The sequence below is a fragment of the Aricia agestis genome, chromosome 2 (assembly GCF_905147365.1).
Source record: "Aricia agestis chromosome 2, ilAriAges1.1, whole genome shotgun sequence".
Classification (NCBI taxonomy): domain Eukaryota; kingdom Metazoa; phylum Arthropoda; class Insecta; order Lepidoptera; family Lycaenidae; genus Aricia; species Aricia agestis.
The window spans coordinates 11,607,852-11,630,999 of record NC_056407.1 but is presented as its reverse complement, the minus strand read 5'-3'; the positions used below and the strand labels follow the sequence as shown (position 1 = coordinate 11,630,999).

Genomic DNA, 23,148 nt, shown 5'->3' with positions numbered 1-23,148 from the left:
ATATAATATAATATAATATAATATAATATAATATAATATAATATAATATAATATAATATAATATAATATAATATAATATAATATAATATAATATAATATAATATAATATAATATAATATAATATAATATAATATAATATAATATAATATAATATAATATGTGTAATCATAATATAAAAATATTAAATTTATGTACTTATAGTATAAAAGTATTAAATATATTTCCATTGTCAGGTACTTAACACGGGATGTCCATAGATATTAAAAAAATATATATTTAAATAACGTAGGTATTATAGACCGTCCGTCAAAAATGTAAATAAGTACATACTAATTGTTTCTTTAAGTTAGGTACGTTAAACAAAATATTATAAGAAAGAGCGACTCGTAGAAATTATACTTAGAAAATTATATAGTTTTTTCCTTTAAACAAAGAAAGAAAAAGCAAATCTAATAGCAGGAGGTCGATGGTTATAGAGGCCAGGGCAGTTTGTTTAAATAACTCCGTAATGAAGAAAACTCTTTTAGTTCCATGTTGTTTTATGAGAAAACGTTAAAAGTAAAAAATTCTTCGCATCATAACGTAGGGCTTTTACCTCTGTCTTCACTCCATTATTTTGTGTAATAAATTCAATTTTCCCAATTTTTTTTAGAATATTGTCGCGCCTTTTACGTCTATAATATCTAAAAGGCCTGACAATATTCTGAAAATTACTTTTATCATCCGGTACTGTTAGCTAGTTTCATAATATTATATACTAAGTACTAATCTTTTCGCGCGGCTCCGCCCACATAATAGAGGAATTGCACTGCACACTATGTATCTTCGCCAAATCACATAAATGTCAGTCCAGTAGTGAAATTATCTTCAGCTATATAATATTAGTTTAGTCAGCAGATATTGTTGTGTACTAAATGGTGTGAATAAACAATTTATTCTTTGTTAGGCTAAACTGTGACATTTTAAATTAGTTTAAGCCGCTTACGCTGAACTTTGTTTACATTTCAACTAAAATTAATCCATCTGTCAACAATAGATTTATCTATTGACGATTAAATAAATCTAAATCAATTCTCTATTGTTGTAGTGTGTCGACAAGAAAATGGAAGCAGTAGGCCACGGGAACAGAATTCCGTATCGGAATCGTCCCGTCGGTTCCGCACGGAGTTCTTGGAAGACTGGCCGCAGGCGCCCGGAGACCCATACTTCGACCCAAGCACACCGGAAAATGTGACCGGCCTAGTGGGACACCCCGTCACTTTGCTGTGCAAAGTAAAAAATCTGCAAAATCGTACGGTACGCCCTATTAATTTATTTTTGAAGTAGTTTTATATGGTTTCTAATATCTGAAGACCTAATTGATATCAGTATGACACCCGCTAATTAATAAGCCCTCTTATTATTACTAGAGATTGCCCAATGGTCGAAATTCGACCTTAGTTTCAACGACATTAGGACTACTACTTACAAGTAAAAAAATATATTGAGTTTTATCATGTTTTTTTTCATCTCTTGTCTCTGGGACTCAGCTGATCTCAGACTGGCCGTGTAAGCATTGTCTAATAGTATCTAAGATTCAATAAAAAAAACTATAATCCATTTTCAATTTGTCAACTTGTTCTCAACAGACTTCAACCACAAATAAAAGAGTAAAATTCGTATGTATAGGCTTGTCACTCAAAAATCTGTCATCGTTCCAAGTGTGTGTGTTATAGTATGTGTGATGTGTTATTTGTTAAAAAAATGTATGATAAAAGCATAATTTCAAAATAATATTAGCTCAATGCACTCCTTCACCATATAAACTATAACTGTGCAAAATTTCACTTACCTACGTTTCTCCATTTTTCGTCAAAAGGGATACAAAGTTTTTCGCTTGCATATTAATATAAATATATTATTATTTTTAATAATTATTATTAATAATAAAAATAGTAATATAATTATCGATAACAATAAATACGAAAGTATTTCAATCCGTTTGTTTGTTACATCTCCACGGTTCACGCCTATACACCGCTTACCATTTGGCTGAAATTCGGCATAGGATAATTTTGATTCTGAAAAATGTACGGTCACAGCGCGATAAACGACGCAACGGAATTGCGGGCATCATCTAGTCATATTATAATTTAACGGTTGAGCATATTCATTTATACATGTTACGAAGTATTTTTGTACACATAAAACCTACGAATAATAAAAACTAAGGAAAAATATCTCCGTCAAAAAACACAATTCCACAATACTTGTCAAAAAAGTGTACCGTACACATTTCAATACATTCGCAATATTTAGGTGACCTTGAGCGGTACTAGGCTGACGTTAAATGACATATCAAAAGGAACCAAATTTAAAACGGTAATAGCATAGTATAGAAATATGACATATTATCCCATAATATTGCTATACTGTGGTAATAGTATTGGAGTTACGATTCTTTAGTTTTTATTATTCGTAGCATAAAACCCTAAATATTTTTGAGCACATCTGTTACTCACAATTTTCCTCATGGAACGTACCTACGCTGTTCAATATGAGAATATTATAAATACACTAGATTCTCGCTTTACATTGAACTAATGTTTATTTACAAATAGTGTACAATGTACATAATGTTATGTTTGTGTTACATAAATTCTTGGCAAAGTAAACTGTTTTGGCAAAATCTTATCATATTCATTGCTCAAATTCACGTGAAGGAAACGGTTGTTTAATAGATAGGAATAACAAATGTATTCTCCTTCGAATATCTCGAAATACAATCACTTTATATTGTGTATTTTAAGTAGTCCATGTCAATAAATTGTAAATTTTAATAAACAATAATCAATTGTAAGTTTGTGTTAGGACCTGTAATTAAAGTCAAATATAAATATTGTTTTAGGTTTAATATCTTGTTTGGCATGTTAATTTAATTGATTATTATAATACCTTCATTAAATATTATTATGTTGAAAAAACTCTATAGTAAATAATTGTAAAATCAAATTAAATTTTTGTAACAACAGCACCTGAATAATGAAATAAACTAAATCTGTGGTCTGTTACAAGAGACAAATGTAGAAATCAGTAAAATATTAAGTGCATTTGCATTAGGAATGTATTATGATACAGTGGAAATCGGTTTTGTCGTAGCCGTTATACGAAAAATCAGAAGCTATATTCGTGAAATACGTCTAAATCTAAATATTATAATAATATAACTCAAAGGTGACTGACTGACTGACATAGTGATCTATCAACGCACAGCCCAAACCACTAGACGGATTGGGCTGAAAGGCATGCAGGTAGATATGTTATGACGTAGGCATCCGCTGAGAAAGGATTTTGATAAATTCCACCCCTAAGAGGATAAAATAGGGGATGAAAGATTGTATAATATAATAATCCTTCTAAAGCTTAAGCCAAACCTACGCGACCAGGCGACTGCGAAGCGGAGCGTCAAGTTGTCAAATGTATTTTTTGTATACAAAACACACATTTGACAGCTTGACGCTCCGCTTCGCAGTCGCCTGATCGCGTAGGTTTGGCCTAAGCTTTAACCCTTTAACCGCCGAGCTTAAAATCAATTGTCGTGCCACTATGCGAGAGAAGCCGCGGGCAAAAGCTAGTAGGTTTATAAAATAGTTCATGAACTATATTAAGTATTTCAATAATCCAGAGTATTTTTTTATATTACAAGATACAATTTTAGTGCTACAAAAGTAGCAAAATCCATTTAACAAAGCTAAGAGCTACTTTTGAAAAGTCTTAGCAGAATCCGGAATATTTGTAGCCCATGATAAAATACCAGATTTCGAAGTACACAGATCCAACCTGGACCAGCTATTAATCTAGCTGTAAGACGAACAACATCGCACCTCCGTACGTGACTACACCGCTTAGCTCTCTAACGGATTTCGCCAGCAGAGGGTAATGTTAGGTATTCGAAGAGAATAAATCAATTATATCCCTCATGTTGAATTCAAGAACACTTAGAAATTTCTTGTTATAGCTTCTTGCTTTTGAAAATCGTGCTATCGAATAATAATGCACTTTAAAATATTATGTCAAATCAACCTAAGACACTGGTTATTATACAGAGTGTTAGTGTAAACACCGTTATCCTTGAAACCATCAAATGAGCCCGTCAAAATCAAATACTTTTTCTATGAGAACAATGCTGGGAACTCAAAAAAAATGCCGTCTTCATCCGTATGGGTTGCCCGGGTCGGTAATTTATAAGGGAATGAAGACGGATTTTTTTGAGTTCCCAGCATTGTTCTCATGGAAAAAGTTGTTGATTTTGACGGGCTCATTTGATGGTTTCAAGGATAACGGTGTTTACACTAACATCTTGTATAGTGTTAAGGATCTTTGAAAAATGCACAAAACATTACAAAATCCAGTTTCGAGAATACAATGTGTTATATAGAGTAATTTTTTAACATTCGTATTTTATTTGTTGAAAACAAATAACTATCGATTTCGTGTATCTATGCTTGAAATTCTAGCTAAGAATAATCGAGATCTGGCAAACATGAAATATTGTATATTCACAGGTATCATGGGTGCGTCACCGCGACATACACTTGTTGACGGTGGGTCGCTACACCTATACCTCTGACCAGCGGTTTGAGGCGCAGCACAAGCCGCGCTCTGAGGAGTGGGCGCTTCGGATACGGAGCCCGCAGCGCCGGGACTCCGGACAGTACGAGTGCCAGATATCCACTACACCGCCTATTGGACACGCTGTGTACCTCAATATCGTTGGTAAGTTAAGCTGTAGGGGTATTAGTTTACACGAGCTTTTGCCCGCGGCTTCGCTCGCGTTAAAAAGTAATATTATATACAAACTTTCATCCCTTATTTTAACCCCTTGGAGGTTGAATTGATCAAAATCCTTTCTTAGCGGATGCCTACGTCATATCATCTACCTGCATGCCAAATTTCAGCCCGATCGGTCGAGTGGTTTGGGCTGTGCGTTGATAGATCACCATGTCAGTCAGTCACCTTTGAGTTTTATATATATAGATATCAGTTGTATAAGGCTGATTTGACTGCTATGCTGACCACTCGCTGACCGTCAGCGCCGATATCGAAATGTATAAAATATCAGCACGGATCGCTACGCGTTTTTCAAAAAGGCTTCCTAGAATTTTATGCACCTCGAGTCACGCGTGCTACGGTAGCTGCAGTCGACTTACAGCGACAAACTAAAAACTATGGAGTAAAGTTTTAAATACTTGCAGGAAGGCATTTAATTTCCAAAACAAAATACGTGTATAAAAAGTAGGTAGGTACATAATTTACATAATATTATTCTGTCTGCGACAATATTATTCTTCTGAAACCTACGAGTATCAATTTATCTTAGAAATACACAGTATTTTAGATCAAACATCTCCTCATAGACCTTTATTCGTCAAGGGTTAATCTCTATAAGAATATTTGCTAACACTTAAACTGAGATGATAAAGTCAATATTGACTTAACGAAAAATTCTTTTACCCTTCCTTCCACGACTACCTGTCGTCAAGTATATGCTTGATGTTTATTTCATTCTATTTCCCCTATACATTTCTCAGAAATTTCAATTTGTATATTAAATTATACTTATCTACACCGACTGTAGACTGTTTACGTAGGTAAATATTCTTAGGAGAGTAAAACTCAATAGTATTTTCTAAGTTAGATATAATTATTCTTTTGATATATTTTATGAGTGTTGTTTCTTCAATATTATAACATTATAGAATACGAGCTTTTGCCCGCGGCTTCGCTCGCGTTAAGAAGTATTATTATATACAAACTTTCATCCCCTATTTGAACCCCTTGGGGTTGGAATTTATTTATCAAAATCCTTCATTAGCGGATGCCTACGTCATAACATCTACCCGCATGCCAAATTTCAGCCCGATCCGTCCAGTGGTTTGGGCTGTGCGTTGATAGATCACTATGTTAATCAGTCAGTCACCTTTGAGTTTTATATATATATATATATATATATATATATATATATATATATATATATATATATATATATATATATATAGATTATAGTAAGGACGACTAAAATAAAGAATTAAATAATTAAGGTTAAGCTTTGATTGTTTTAGTAACCAGTTTGTAAAGTAGATGACTAAGGGCCTGTTTCACCACTTCCTGATAAGCCTATCCACCAATTAACTTGACAGATATGAAGAATCTGTCAAAACGTTGTGAATAGCCTATTAGGCACTTTATCAGAAAGTGGTGAAACAGGCCCTTAGTTTTATACAGGGTGTAACAAAAATAAGTGATAATACTTTAGGATGTGTACGTGTTCCTTGTAGAGAATTCACTGTGAAAGTAGCAGCGCTGAAAGACCAAATTTTTTTTTACTTTTGTATGGGGAAACTCGTGATGCTCGGACCCTTGCCCATACAAAAGTAAAAAAAATCGTTATTCAGAGCTGCTACTTTCACAGTGAACTCTCTACGAGGAACACGCGTACACACGCTAAAGTATTATCACTTATTTTTGTTACACACTGTATAATTCGTTGATATTATGTGAAATTAGTAAGGTTTGATGATCATAATGACTTGCCTGGCTCCTTTTTCGAAACTATGCACGTATTATTATATATTGAGATAGATGAAAAAGATAATATACTTACTAGAAAAAAAAAATAAGAAAAGCTGTGATTGCTGGAAAAAGTGGCTGTTTAATAAGTAATAACTAACTCCTAGGCTAATTAGCCTAGGAGATGGTACCTACCATTTACTAATTAGCCTTGCTTACACAAAGAATACTAAGTTTACTTTAAAGCTTTATATAATTAAATTTGTTCCAGAGCCGGAGACAGAGATAATGGGCGGGCCGGATCTATTTATATATGCGGGGTCAACAATAAACTTGACATGTATCGTGCGACACACCCCCGAGCCGCCGACCACCATTAATTGGACTCACAGAGGAAAAGTAAGGCCCGCTAATGTGTATTTATACCCCGTATCAAGTGTACAGTCTATGGGTTAATTGTTCTGTGGTCAACAAGATTGAGTTTAATTGTAAGGTTAGAATTACAAAACATTACTCAATGTTCTCTATATACGAAATCTCTACAGTATAATGTCATATTGAAGCTTAACATAGTCACATTATACAAAAATATAGAGATGTTTTTTGGCTCCGTAGAATATAAAATAGCTGCCAAATGTGATAGCATATTGTATTAACAACTACATAGATGTCGCCCGCAACTTCGTTGCGCCAAAATTCGTTTATCGCGCGGGAATCTACATTTTTCTGGGATAAAAACCTAATAAAACAAAAGAAAAATTTAAAAAATCGGTTCACAAATGGCGGAGTAATCGTTGAACATACAAAAAAAATCATATTAATATTAATAAATAATTTATAACCTCCTCCTTTTTGGAAGTCGATTAAAAAGTGTCCTATGTCCTTTCACGGGACTCAAAGTATCTCCATGCCCAGTAAAATCGGTTCAACGGTTTGGGCGTTAGGGGGTAACAGACAGACAGACAGACAGACAGACACATTGCATTTACAATATTGATAATATGGATTCTTTTATGGTAGAGAATTCGAAATTCTTTTAAAATATTAAACAGTGTCAACAGTTTGACAGCATACAGAGGAATTTAATAAATTAATGACTTTTTGAAGCAATTGAGGCGCGATAATAGTTTATACATGCGCCGCGTGAATCTGAGTGTAGAATGAGGCCACCTCATTTCCTACACAGAGGCACAGAGACTAAGGAAAATGTAGCATACTTTGACATGTTTTTCTCTGAAAAAGATAAAAATGTTTCTCATATATTTTGTAATTAAAAAAAAGTTATTTTAATATTTTTTCACGTACCCCTAATATTCAGGTAATAAAAAAATAAAAAAAGCATGAAATCAGACGTGACTTTTACTTGGCTGGAGATTAAATGGGGGTACAGCGCAATGCAGCGCATCGATTCACAATAACTGTTGGATCGGATTCCAAATATCAAACGGAATTAAATCTACGGAATAAATAATACAGAATATTTTTACTCTCAAAATTGAAGGCCCTTCATAAAAGGAATCAAATATAGATATACAGGGTGTAACCAAACTAAGTGATAATAGCAGCAGGACAAGGGCCCGAGCGACATGGAGCTTTCCCATACAAAAGTGAAAATAAATATAATATGTATATTTTTTACTGCGGAATAGATAGAGTAGGGGCTTCTTCTGCTCCACTACTAAAATCTTTTTTTTTTTCAAAAATTTCATTGTTTTTTTTTTCTTTCAGACAATAAATTTTGATTCTACCCGAGGCGGCATATCACTAGTCACCGAGAAGGGCATACACAGCAGTAGTAGGCTGCTAGTGCAGGCTGCCAGGACGTCGGACGCGGGGGCCTACCAGTGCGTCCCTGATAACGCGCAATCCGCCACTGCTAGGGTGCATGTGTTAACAGGTAATCCATAAAATTTTACAGTAACCGCTGTCTACCGTTTCCAGAAACAGTTCTTTAAAAAAAATTAATTTAAAAATGTTTTGATTTTTTTTTATTCAATCCAATGAGGGTTGTTGAAATTTTGTTTGCCAACAGGTGCCGCGGCCGTGATGTAGCCAGGTCAGGTCTATCGCGTCGTACTGCTATCATAATATTATGTGACGATTTAGCTGTCATGTGACACATGACAGCTGTCATATTTTGTCACGAAAATCTGTCTTTTTTGACACGATAGACCTGACGGCTACATTGCGGCACCTGGTGGCAAATTTCAACAACCCTCAATGTAAATTGTTAACATTAGGTACACTTTCAAAATATAGCTGTAAAAACTGCAACTTAAAATTGGTACTATCTTATCCAAATCAGGCAACGGGGAAGAAAGTTAAGTAAAAGGGTTTTAGAAAAGCTTTCCCTTTTATCTCATCCTGAAATCTGTTAATGTTGTTCGTTTAAGTGGAATGTCGAAATAGTTAAATAAAATTAGAGCAAGGCCTGTTTAATAGCCTTTAATGGAACTTCGACCTAAATAGTTGAGTCAAGATTAAATTCTCAAGAAGACAAAGAAATCCCATTATTTATTGATGTCAGAAGCCGTTTGGAGTAGAACAACTTCACGTATTATTATTTGAAGCCAGTTGTTTTTTGCTACTTTAACTTTATCATTTATTTCAAATTCATTTATTGACGAACTATCCATACTTTTATAAAAGTGTTGACTGTTAAGTGTGCAAATTTTCCGTTTCTTAAGAGTGAAGGAGCGACTTATTAGCATTAACATAATTTTGGCGTGTGTCCCGACACCAGTGTCCGATCCCTTAAAGTCATGATGTATGGCATATTTTATCGACTATTTGGCTTATAAGACAAACCCTTTGATCAGTTATATTATTAAGTTGCATTATTTATCCTATAAAGCATCTGAAATGCATAAAATATTAACCCAAAACTGTTACCTACTGTATATTTTAATATCGTGTTTTTTATGTGAAACTGTTACTAAAATGCATTTTCATGTAAAAATGTAATAAAATTAAAACTATTTCCACGTGTAACTTACTTTTTATAATATTCTCCCATTTTATTTCATCATAGCGCTCGGTTGTGGATTTGACCTCTTTCATGTTTAGTTTATTATTAACTTACTGTAACTGGGATTCCGTTTGCTTAGCAAGGACTGGTAGTAAATCTTAATTAAGTTTGTTTAGCAAATAGGATGAAAACTGGGTACTTACTTTACTTAATTGTTGTTAGAATTGAATTTAAAAGTATTAAGTACATTTAAATTCAAATCTTAAAATATTAGAGCAGTACACTTTTATTAAGTTTATTAAAAAATTTTTGCTTGGGATTCAAAGAAAAAAAACGTAAATAACTAAAAAATTCATAGTTCTGCACATCAAGGCTATATTAGCTTTATCTTTTTCTTCTACACTAATTTTCATGATAAAACATCTAATAAATAACTACTCTAAACGTACTGAAATTTCCATATCAGAATTATATTAACAAGGTTGTTTGTCTTTGTCATATTATGTCCCAAGTTTTATCGTTTCGTGTGTATATAGTATAATGTGACTAATGATCATTAGGTAGTAATTGAAACGGAGACCCTTTTCATTACTTTCAGTAAATTTCCGAGCCCTGGGTTTATTTGACGTCACTTTGTTATTTATAGTTGTTAGGGCTTTTAGGGTACACGTCAAGATATTTTTTACTTAATTGATTACTGTTTGAAATTAATACAGTTTTATGAAAAACTATTTTTGCAATTTTCTTAATCTTTCCTTATCTTTTTACATTAATTAATAAACTTATTGCTATTGTTTTAATCATATAGTTATAATAGGAAGAGTTTATCAAAAATGACTTTATGATAAAACCTTCACAAATGTATACAGCCGTTTTTCTTGTAACTAATAATATTTTTTTCCACAGGTGAAACTCCAGCGGCAATGCAAGGCAGTGCTAAATCTATTGATCGTGATAGACATACACCAATTATATTTGTTACTTGTTTGTTATATTTTATGCTTACAGTGATTAAGTGATTTATGAAGATAGTAATATTTGTGTTTGTTGAAAGTTGTATTAAAATAGATTTAATCTGTAAATATTGATGTCAGAAGTTAGGAATCACTTGTTGAAAAGTTGTTTTATGTTTTCGAAAGTTTCTTGTTTTCGAAATTAATCTTGAAATAGGTATTGAGTGATAGGTACCATCAGAGAAATTTATCGATTCATTCACATGGTGGGCCTACGACACTTGGTGGGGTTGTGTCAAGTACAATATTATGTTAGTTGTGATACAGTTCGCAAGGCTAGAGTCTAGATAAAAAACCGACCAAAATTAAGAACATCCGACATATGTCTGTAAATCAATTTATCTGATAGTACATTTTTTGTGTTGGTATTACCTATTGGAATAGACCAAACGCTAGATCTACGTGACGATATGGACTTGAGTCAAATATAATAATATGAACAAAGTGATTTTTGAAATATCGAAATTAATTCTAACCAAAGTGGTGTTTGACATCGAAAATGAAATCGACGTTCGTCGAATAATGTAATTCATTTTAAGATTCAGGGTATAGGCAACATTCCTTAACCTTCTTAGAAATATACAATCATGAACACTAACAAAATAGTAAGTCTGCTTGCACATGATCTTTATAATGTTAAGATAATAGGTACCTATTTTATCAAAACTCTCGCATGGTGACTTTTTAATGAATTTGCTACAAGCGACCTTGACCGACAAAAAATAAAATAAAATGCCACTTTGTGACATAGGTTAGGTTAGGTTAGTTATGTTTAAATACCTACGTGCACATTTTCCACAATACTCATTAATTACTACAAATTTTACTTAAACACAACCAGTTTGGAAATGTTTCGAAACCGGTCGTGTTTAAGTTTTTGTAGTAATTAATGAATAATTATAGTGGAAGAAAGTGCACGTAATATTGTGTTTTATTTGTGTTTAAAATGAATTTCCACTAAGAACCGACAGTACGATCAATTACATAATAATATTATATTATTATAAATTATTTATTATAATATGTTTCATTTTCCTCTACGCCACTACAAAACAGGGGCCGTACCACGAAACCGTTTTGAGAATGCCGCGTCCTAATACGAGAAATGACGTTGTTAGAGCAGGACGCGGCATTCCCATTCGATTGTTTGAGTCTCAAAACGGTTTCGTAGTAAACCTACAGCAGCGGCGACATGCTGTAGGCCTACTAACTTCGCTAGACCAATGTCGGTAGAAAATGAAACCTATAGCTTTAGTCATAAAGTAGCATTTCGTTTGAAGTTTTGTCGGTTGCGGTCACACGTGGCAAAGATCGGAAAGCCACTTTTAGAGCTTTTACGAAATGGAATCCGAAAAGGACATAGTATAAAGTTCCATTGTCTTTTTATGCAGCGCATGACCTTATTTACTGTTAGTGATCATGACTGTATTTCTATTGGTGTTTACATTAGAGTATTCCTAATGTAAATCTGCTCTCTTGTGTCATAGACTTCTGGTAGTATAAGATATAAGATATAGTATACGTATTGTTTTCTCAAACTTAAAGTTGATATGAATAAATCGTTTTTTATATGTTGTGTTATTTATTCAACCAGTGCTGTCCTTTTGACTTTGTTTACTCTTTGGCTCTTTTCATGTTCCAGAAGATTTTTTTTAACGAAATCTCAAAAAGTAAGGGTAAGAAATTCCTCTCTCAAAGTGTTTTTATATTTGAAAAAATAATTTATTTCAAATTAAAGGTTGTCCGTAAATTCATCTGCTCAAAAGTCCTGTTAGTATAAGGCGAGAACCGTTAATGTTCTTGTCTTTAAATACATTGTCCATTCTCGAGACTGAATATATATTATACTATAATCAAAATGCCGAGGAACAGAATTTCAAACAAAATATATGAAATTAATTATAATAGTAAGTATTTTTATCAAGCTATTTAATGTCCAAACGGCTTGACTTCAAAAACTTTATTTAAGTCGGTTCATCAGTTTGAGTGTAAAGAAGTATCAGTCCGACGTATAAACAGGCGACTAATTAGTGTAATTATTTTTTAAATAGCAGTGACGATATTAAAGTTGTCGTCGATTCAACTGAAGACGTGGGAGAGCCATGCTAGATGTGGGAGAGCCATGCTTCGGCACGAATGGGCCGGCTCGACCGGAGAAATACCACGTCCTCACAAAAAACCGGCGTGAAACAGCGCTTGCGCTGTGTTTCGCCGAGTGAGTGAGTTTACCGGAGGCCCAATTCCCTTCCCTACCCTCCCCTATTCCCTTCCCTTCCCATCCCTACCCTCCCCTTACCTATTAACCTATTCCCTCTTAAAAGGCCGGCAACGCACCTGCAGCTCTTCTGATGCTGCGAGTGTCCATGGGCGACGGAAGTTGCTTTCCATCAGGTGACCCGTTTGCTCGTTTGCCCCCTTATTTCATAAAAAAAAAAAAAAACTTCTGTGATAGTACTATCAGAGAAGTTGATTCCTAGCTAGCATTCCGGGTGCCATCGCAATAATTATTCTCATACAAACGTAATACCAAAATCATTTCCCATACGAGAATATTTACCATATTTGAGTTATTATTCAGTTTAAGATAGTAATTACCTAGAATTCTATACAAAAATTCACTGCAAAATATTTACATACCAAAAATATGACCGATAACAATATTTACATACTAAATTGTAATTGTTCATATTTTTTTGTATGTAATTAACTAGGTTCTTGTACAAAGATTCACTGTAAAATATTTACATACCAAAAAATATGAACGATTACAATTTTGTATGTAAATATTGTTATCGGTCATATTTTTGGTATGTAAATATTTTGCAGTGAATCTTCGTACAGGAACCTAGGTAATCACTATCTTAAACTGAATAATAACTCAAATATTATGGTAAATATTCTCGTATGGGAAATGATCTTGGTATTACGTGTGTATGAGAATTGCAATGGCACCCGGACTCTTAAGTTAAAGTCATCCCACCGATCACAGCTATCATTGAATTAACATAAGCCGACCAAACAATGTAGATCTGTCAACTGCCTAGGAATCAATTACCTCGGGTATACAACTACAAGTCAGATTATTATTATATTCTATTATTTATAAAAAAAAGAAGAAAAAAAATATCCATGGCGTGATGGACTACAATTATTACAATTAATGATATTATTTCAATTATCCTTGGTGCGAAAAAGAATGTAAAGATAGCAAAAAAAATATGGGCGCAGAGCCCATAGACGGCCCTAAATTTAAAAATAAAATAAAAAAACTACAAGTCAGAAGATAGATCAGCGATCTACGTCTGCTATGCCGTAGCAGTGATCAATGCTACGCCGTAGCATGTCCGTAGTAACTTATACGATTGCTCACGAAAGCAATCCGCTAAGCTTTTTAGTATATCCTGAATGCTCCAAAGGGTAAGCTTGCAACAGCCAAAATAAATCGTCAGTACTTTTTCATTTAAAGAAATGGATGGATGGGATGGTTGGCGAAATTTTAACAAATTACTTAAAAGATTACTTATTACATTAGAACGTACAAGACAATTTCGAAATAAGGGTAAAAAAAATTATATAATGTGTTTCTTTTTGAATTATATTATACAGCTGTATCGCTTTATAATAAATAAGATGTAAATAGAATAATTCTCATTATACTTTTATCTACTTATTAATGAATACGACTGTATTTGAATGGCCTCGAATCCTATAATTTCATGAATCAGTGATATTTGAGTCAATAATTGATCAAACAATGTTTGGCAGGCTAGTTATAAAGCCTCAGCAATCTATCAATCTGATAACTTAATTTATGCCGATGGTTTCTCGTTTATCTCCGGCCGGCCGAGAACTTTCAAGGACGGACAGGGTGATTCGAAGATTATGTACATAATTGCTCATTAAATGGTAACAATGAAATGGCTGAACGGTTCTTAATTTGGTGTGTATTGACGGAAAGACCGTTTAGAAGATTTCCCACTGTTATGAAATTCGAACATACGTCCGTTTGAATGAAAACTGTATCCATTCAAACGGACGTATGCACATTTCTACCTCTAATATATAAAAATAAGTCGGGTTTTCCTTCCCGACGCTATAACTCCAGAATGCACGAACCGATTTCCACGGTTTTTCATTCGTTGGAAAGGTCTGGAGCTCCGTGAGGTCTATAGAAAAATATCAGAAAAAACTTCAAGGGAAAAGCAGGAAAACAGGGAAAATCATTTTATGGCAAAACAACGATTTTCCCTGTGTGTGTGTGTGTGTGTGTGTGTGTGTGTGTGTGTGTGTGTGTGTGTGTACGTAAAAATATTATAATGTGTTATCAACGCACACAAACAAAGTGATATTATTTCTACAAGAAATAAATCACGTAACTGAGTTGGTACTACATTAGCAGCCAATCAATTTTAGAAAGCTAGTATATAGATGAAAAATTCTGTAGCTTTCCAACATTCAAACCTAACTAAAGAGATTTCTATGCGGTAGTACTCAGTAGAATTCACATTACTCAAAGAAATTGCCTCCGCGTTACATTTCACGGAATTCCGTCCGAAACTGTCAACACACAGGTCCAGGGGTTTTGCCTCGGGTGAATGGAGCTAATCGGAGTTCAGTCAAAAGCTGAACATCAGAGGGCCGCTAATGGCGATAAAAGTGAATACTTTTCACAAAACAGAACCTTTTCCTTTAACAATTACGAATTTTCGTTCATCGCTTTTGGAGTGTTGTTTTCCATGTTACATTTGCGGTTTAGAATTAAACTTGTTTTTCAATGTGATTATAATAATTATTTTAGCCCTGTTTACACCAAGTGAGTGGTGGTCGCGGCTATGTTTATGCATGTGCTCGGTCGATGATACTGCCTTGCCTCTCTACTCGATAGGTGTAATCATGCCCTTAAGAAGCGACTACACCAAAAAATTAAACATCGTCATTCTCTCTTCACACTCACGCCCGTCTTTCATATGTCAGGTGAAAAGAACGACGCGGAATCATCGCCAAGTTAGTTTTAACTTTTACTATGAATAAAAGACGAACTAGGTATAATGAATATGAAAAAAAGAGCAAATTTAGTTTTTATCAATGCCTTTTCAGATATTAAAAAATATTAAAGAAAATACAGCAAACTTGGAAGATCCAAGCAAAAGTGTGTCTAAAACAAGGTATTTTGTAAAAAAAAAACTATCGAGCATTTTTTCAGTAATGGTGTTTTCGTCTTGAGCATTTAATCTTCATGAATTGAAGTTATTTGTGTAAAAAAATCAGTTTTCTAGACCTTACAGATTTTAAGATCTAGATTTATCATGCATGTGCTTGGTCGATGATACTGCCTTGCCTCTCTACTCGATAGATGTAATCATGCCCTTAAGAAGCGACTACACCAAAAAATCAAACATCGTCATTCTCTCTTCACACTCACGCCCGTCTTTCATATGTCAGGTGAAAAGAACGACGCAGAATCATCGCCAAGTTAGTTTTAACTTTTACTATGAATAAAAGACGAACTAGGTATAATGAATATGAAAAAAAGAGCAAATTTAGTGTTTATCAATGCCTTTTCAGATATTAAAAAATATTAAAGAAAATACAGCAAACTTGGAAGATCCAAGCAAAAGTGTGTCTAAAACAAGGTATTTTGTAAAAAAAAAAGACTATCGAGCATTTTTTCCGTAATGGTATTTTCGTCTTGAGCATTTAATCTTCATGAATTGAAGTTATTTGTGTAAAAAAATCAGTTTTCTAGACCTTACAGATTTTGAGATCTAGGTTTATCATGCATGTGCTCGGTCGATGACACTGCCTTGCCTCTCTACTCGATAGGTGTAATCATGCCCTTAAGAAGCGACTACACCAAAAAACCGTGTACCATCGAAATTCTCATACAAACGTAATACCAAGATCAATTCCCATACGAGAATATTTACCATATTTGAGTTATTATTCAGCTTAAGATAGTAATTACCTAGGTTCCTAGGTTCCTGTACAAATATTCACTGCAAAATATTTACATACCAACAAATATGAACGATTACAATTTAGAAATGTAAATATTGTTATCGTTCATATTTTTGGTATGTAAATATTTTGCTATTTACTATCTTAAGCTGAATAATAACTCAAACATGATAAATATTCTCGAATGTGAAATGATCTTGGTATAACGTTTGTATGAGAATTTCGATGGCACCCGGACTTTTAAGTATGTAGTCAAGTTAGGGTCAGGTGCATTCTTAATGTGTATGACTGTGCTCAACACAATATTAGCATATTATATTGGACTAGCTAAGCTATAAAAGTTTCTCTTTTTAAACGCGTTTCTATTTAAGAACGCTATAGAAATAATCCTGAAATCTACACTCGTTGGTCCCCATTATCCGCGTATTAAATCGAACAGGCTAATAGCTGAAATCGGGATCACATCGTTAAATTTAATCTATATCCTAAACCATTTAGGCTTGCCAGGGATCGGGTTGGATTATACTGGGTTTAAGCAAAGTGGTGCTAATATTACTGGAGGCTTTTAATTGAAGTATGTTGACGTTTTGATGGATGTCTTATTGGTTACCAATAAAAGGATTTGTAACCTGATCCTTTGCTTTCTACGGTGACAAATTTCGCGAATGTAACTACTTTGCTATAGACAGTTTAGTACACAAATAGAACCCCGTTGTTTGGTGTTTTTGGTCAAATAATTGTCGAGGAAAGTCCAGGACTTTTTCGCTCTTCAGGCTATACAAATGAATTTCCTACTTTTACTTGCGTAATTTAGTTGGACATATTATTATACCGACACTGTTAGCGAGAGATCAGGGGCAAAATTATTCATTGCACTCTCAGGATACACACTGGACCGTGGATGCGTATTTTTCGACTGTCAGTACGACTAATATATCAATTTTTATGTTCAATAGAAGGTAAACGAAATGAATAAATTTGATTCAGTGCAATTGTCTACTACTACAGCGTGTAAAGCAAATTCAATGGCATACATAATGACTAGGACCGAGTCTGACTCGAACATTTGAATTTCAATGTGATCTTTGATTCAATAGCAAACGATCAATCTATAAATGTGGTTTCAAATTGCTTTTCCTTACGAAACGTAATATTATAAATTTCGAAAGTTTCAAAGTTTAAAAGTTTGATGTACACGGTAAAGTCTTCTTGGAAATTAAAAAAGAAATCTAATATGTTATACTTCTATGACATCATTGTTTAATTAGTAAATGTAATATTTTACGTAATTTTATGTTGAAAAAATGAAACAAGTACGGGAGCCCTAGAATATAACATTTTTTTATTACTATCAAGCAAATTTTTGTGAGTAGCTTCATTTTGATAAAACGAACAACATTTTTATTTGCGAAAAATCTTGAAAGTGGTAGCTAACAGAGAAAAAAATGATTTTATACTTTGAATAGATGGTCCTAAAATATGGGCTGTTTTATTTGTAGGAAATTATTACTCCTAAATTATATAACTATTACCCTATCAATAAACAAAAAATCAGCTCGTTAAGGTTCCGTTTTAGGGTTAAGTAGTCAACCAAGTTTTGTTCTTTTTTTTTTATCATGTAATTTGCTCTTATCAAAATGAAGCTACTCACAAACAATTAGCTTGGTAGTAATTAAAAAAATGTTCTAGGGCTTTCGTATTATTATGGTCTGTGCTTTTTCATATTTCAACCCTTTTGTAAACGTGGCTTTCAATCATAGTTGTGTCAGTATTTGAAAGGAAACAGAATATTTAAAAAATGCACGTACATATAATGATTTCCAAAATTCAAATAATTCTTATGTTATATCTTTAAACGAGCAATTCTTGTAAATATATAATTGGAATCTCGGAATCGGCTCTAACGATTTTCATGAAAATTGAAATCCTATATCTTTAAACGAGCAATTCTTGCAAATATACATTGGAATCTCGGAATCGGCTCCAACGATTTTCATGAAATTTAGTATATTGGGGGTTTCGGGGGCGATAAATCGATCTAGCTAGGAATCATTCTCAGAAAATGTCTTTTTATTCGTGTTTTATCGAATACCGAGCAAAGCTCGGTCAAATAGCTAGTCTTATATCTTTAAACGAGCAATTATACGTGGGAGAGCCATGCTTCGGCACGAATGGGCCGGCTCGACCGGATAAATACCACGTTCTCACAGAAAACCGGCGTGAAACAGCGCTTGCGCTGTGTTTCGCCGAGTGAGTGAGTTTACCGGAGGCCCAATCCCCAACCCTATTCCCTTTCCTACCCTCCCCTATTCCCTTCTATTCCCTTTCCTACCCTCCCCTATTCCCTTCCCTTCCCTTCCCTACCCTCCTCTATTACCCTATTCCCTCTTAAAAGGCCGGCAACGCACATGCAGCTCTTCTGATGCTGCGAGTGTCCATGGGCGACGGAAGTTGCTTTCCATCAGGTGACCCGTTTGCTCGTTTGCCCCCTTATTTCATAAAAAAAAAAAAAAAAAAATGTATTGGAATCTCGGAATCGGCTCCAACGATTTTCATGAAATATAGTATATAGGGGGTCTCGGGGGCAATAAATCGATCTAGCTAGGAATTATTTTTAGAAATTAATGTCATTTTATTAGTGTCAAATAGCTAGTAATACTTAATAGAGAACATTAATAGAATAACTGTACAAAGCTAAAATTAAGTGGGATGTTATATGTTGCTTAAAATCCATGTTCACTGTTATGCTGTTTGAACAGATGCCAACAATGCGATTAGCTTGTGCAACAAAGGCACTAAATAATATAAGAAACATGCTGCTTTTTTTGTGTACGCGAAAACGTGCTCGAAACTACACACATTAATGCGGGTACAGACTAAAAATGAAAGACTAGAAGAACTGTCTATGTGTAGCCTGCACACAACTATAAGATTGCTCGTCAAAATCAGCTGTGTTCGATTTTAAGTACGGTACCTTTGGTAGGTGTCAGTGAGGCAATAATTATTAGTAGAATTTGTGTGAGGAAAAATAGGTAACAAGTTGTCGATAGTTATTAAATAGATGTCTATTTCCTCTCCACTATCGCAGTCATCAAAAAATTATGCAAAGCATTGTACTGAAGACGTTATGTATTCCGATTTAAGTATTTATTCGATCACATTTATAAATAGTACATCATACTGTTACCTAGTTTAAAATGCATATAAAATATGCGGCATTATAAAAGAGCTGCAACATTCGACGTTCGCTTCAATACTTCGCCTTCGAGTCGAGGTATTAATAAAAGAGTGAAGGACCAATCCGCCAGCTTATACAGTGCGGCAGTTTTCAATATCCGAAATATAGACCGAATAATCTCGAGTAAAATATGCATACAGAGACATCATACGTTAATTAAAGAGAAATGAAGGTATAATCGATTTTACATATTTCATGTACCGAATATCTGTAGGTAAAACAAATTACCCTTAAATACAATAATATATCATGTGCATAATAACCGTTAAATCGATTTATATCCGAGGAAATTTCGTTAATATTTCGCAATATTACTTATGTGTACAATCCACCACCATTTTTAATTTAGCCGCCTCTTTCGAAATAATTAATATGGATTACATGTCGCATCGCCGTAATTAAAATCACAACATTCGAACCCGAAAAGAAAAATTAATTCGTGTGAATCCTGCTTTATTATTCATTGAATTAACATGCTTCAATTTTCTCATAAATTGCCAAACTATGCATTGACACTTTCAATATTGTCTGCTAATTGGACCCCTTTGTTGACAATAAAGCCTTTGTTATCGGTTAGGTGAAAGCACTTTTCACTTTCTATCGCCCTTTATATTTAAAAAAAATCAAGCGACCGTAAAACACTTTAACACTGTTTTATCATCTTGATAAAAAATCAAAGAATACTTAATAAGCAATCGTATTTTAATACTTTCGAGCACTTTTCTAATGACTTACTAATTAGAAATTAAAACTTCCAGCCAAAAAAAATTATGTGTGTACTTGGGAATAAAATCGTTTACTTATTTAATACTTTAAAAGTGTTTTTCGAGTTACGGCCCTTCTACACGTTGTATATTTTCACCGCCTAGAACGTATATTATGTTATGGTAGCATGACTATAGTCGCGTGCATCGTCCACGCCGAAGCTTTCGAATCTATCACAGACTAGAGTACAACTAACTATACGTGTAAGAGTAGGTTCACACGGCACAATCCTGCACGTTTGCAGTATACGTCTTAACATTCATAAACCGATTGTACTGCAACAAATCGTGCAGTACATTGTAGGCGCCACTATTTATTCGTTAAGACGTAGATGCAAAAGAACGTGCAGGAAACGTGCAGGATTGTGCCGTGTGAACCTGGTCTAATTAAAATCTAAGCTAGTTGTAACGCGAATGTAAGTAAACTTACAATTGAACTCACGATGTCTTGCACTTATCTGAAGTAAAGTTACGAGACAGAGATTAATAATATAATATTTGACCCAGGGTTACCTATAACTTTGACTGGAGCAAGAATGCCTCAATGACAACAGTAGCATTGCGTCATTTCGAAGAAAAGACATTATGAGTTAAGTTAAATCGATTCATGGAAGAGACCTTTTGACTCTTACATATCTGCAGCAACTCTCCATGCAACATCATCTTTCAACATAATCATGTATTAGATCCAGTTTAATTGATACTCATTACTTCACGACCTCTGTGGCTCAATGACGAGCTGCCACACACTCAACCAGAGTGTGTGGCAGCTCCAGCCGGGGGTCGCGGGTTCGAATCCTGCCGACGGAACAAAAAGTTTTCAATGTTCCCGGGTCATCTTTTTAAAGATATATCTTTATTAAACTAAAACAATAAAACTAAATTACAATAAAAACTAGCGTAAAAAGAGAACAGTTTAAATATAAAAAAGGTTGTCATCCAGACTGCTGCCTTTAGGGAGAGTGCCCAGAATACTAGCCACATTGCCCCGCTGTAAGGCCAGGCTTAATCGCTGGCCAAAATATGCTCCAGCCCTCTGGTCACCTGTGCGATCTATGAGGCGGGATGATATAAGATTGAAAAACTTTTTCATATCATCCCCCCACGGGCCTAACGTTTCAAACGCAAGCGGCAAAAATATGTAGTCACGGCTTAAAGATACATATTTTCGCCGCTTACGCGTTTGCGCTTCGGACGCCGCCGCACCAGCCGTCACTGAAGTTCCATGTAAATAGGAGGCCGCCAGTGTGTCGACACATGTTGCGTCCCACACCAAGCACCTCCCACTTTTCCATGGAACTAATGTTAAGCCGTCGGGTCTCTTGCCATCATCACGGGCAATACCATTCGGCTCTAAAATAGCCGGAACGTTGATGGAGACAAGAGCCCGACGTACAACATCATTCAATGCCGCGTGGCGCGACAGACGACCAGCGCTCCGCTGGCAAGAAAGCCCATGGTGACCCAGACGATCTACCATAGATCCACAAGGGCAGCAGTGTGGATGGTTTGTTGGCAAACCTAGTCGCAGACTGATGGCAAGGGAGAAGGTGGTATTGTCCAGTAACGTGCCTAAATTTGGAGATGGAAGTGCTTGGAGCCAGAGTCCAGATTCCCAAGTTGCAGCAGCCAGAAGACGGGCCCGCTCAGCCGCGTCGGAACTAGAGTTAACTAGCTTATCAAATACAATACGGCAAAGCGGCTCATCCCAAAGACGCTGCAAACAAATGTTGGCTGGAACGGCCCCATTGGCACTAGCTTCTCTCCAGGCCTCTAACGCGTCACTATAAAACGGAAAATCAAAGTTGCCAAAAGAAGGGGAGAGAATTTGGCGGGTCAATGGACTGGTACTATTTACTGAAGATAGAAAGGCTGGAAGAGCAACATCTGACACTTTCCTGATGCCGATGCCCCCAAAGCGAATAGGGAGTGATGCTTGGCACCACGCCCTATCCGTAAGTGAACAATTAAAAATATGGGTCAAAATTTTACGGATGGCTGCGTCAATAGAGGCCAAACTATTGGTAAATTTCCAAACTGGAGAACACCTTAGAAAGTAGGTAAATTTTGGTACAAACAAGCAAAATTTGATAATTTGAAAGGCCATATGAATATTAATTTTTTCCAAACGATCACAAGAATTTTGAAATTTCAACATTTGTTCCTCTAGGAATAGTGGAATTGACTCCTCCAAAATAGGAGCTCCTAAAAGGCGCAGAGCGTATTTATCTATTACTTTAATACAAGGGGCCAAACTATTAAAATTATTAACCACAACGGTTTTAGACTGAGTCGTAAATTTGTCACTAAAGAAAAGCTCGCATTTGGAAAAATTAATACTTAAACCAATTTTTTCCAATTCGCTTATTAAACACTTTAGGTCATTCCAAACGGTGGAAGGAGGGCCTGCAATGGTCCCATCGTCAAGATACCAAATATTTAATTTAGAAGTAAGGGTCGAAATTATTGGATGAATGGCTAAACTAAAAATAGCCGGCCCAAGGGGATCTCCCTGCTGACAGCCAACCGCAGAGTTGATCAAATGGCCCATATAAACGAGTTGAGTAGGCGTATTGTAACACTGCCATATAAAGGGATAAATGTCGGGTACCTTGTCTAAGCACTGATTAAGCAGGGCACGGCGGTCGACCGAATTAA

At 34.9% G+C, this 23,148-nt stretch overlaps 1 protein-coding gene across 1 annotated transcript in view; it reads left to right on the top strand.

The window, feature by feature from the left end:
* The window catches only part of LOC121738852 (zwei Ig domain protein zig-8-like), a 50,323-nt gene extending 39,063 nt beyond the window's left edge, over nt 1–11,260 (top strand). The window contains exons 3-7 of the mRNA XM_042131116.1: nt 1,088–1,296; nt 4,545–4,755; nt 6,821–6,948; nt 8,278–8,446; nt 10,424–11,260. Of these exons, the coding sequence (XP_041987050.1) occupies nt 1,088–1,296; nt 4,545–4,755; nt 6,821–6,948; nt 8,278–8,446; nt 10,424–10,536 (830 nt within the window). The 3' untranslated portion in view covers nt 10,537–11,260. The remainder of the gene's footprint in view (nt 1–1,087; nt 1,297–4,544; nt 4,756–6,820; nt 6,949–8,277; nt 8,447–10,423) is intronic.
* The last annotated feature ends 11,888 nt before the right edge of the window (nt 11,261–23,148 follow it).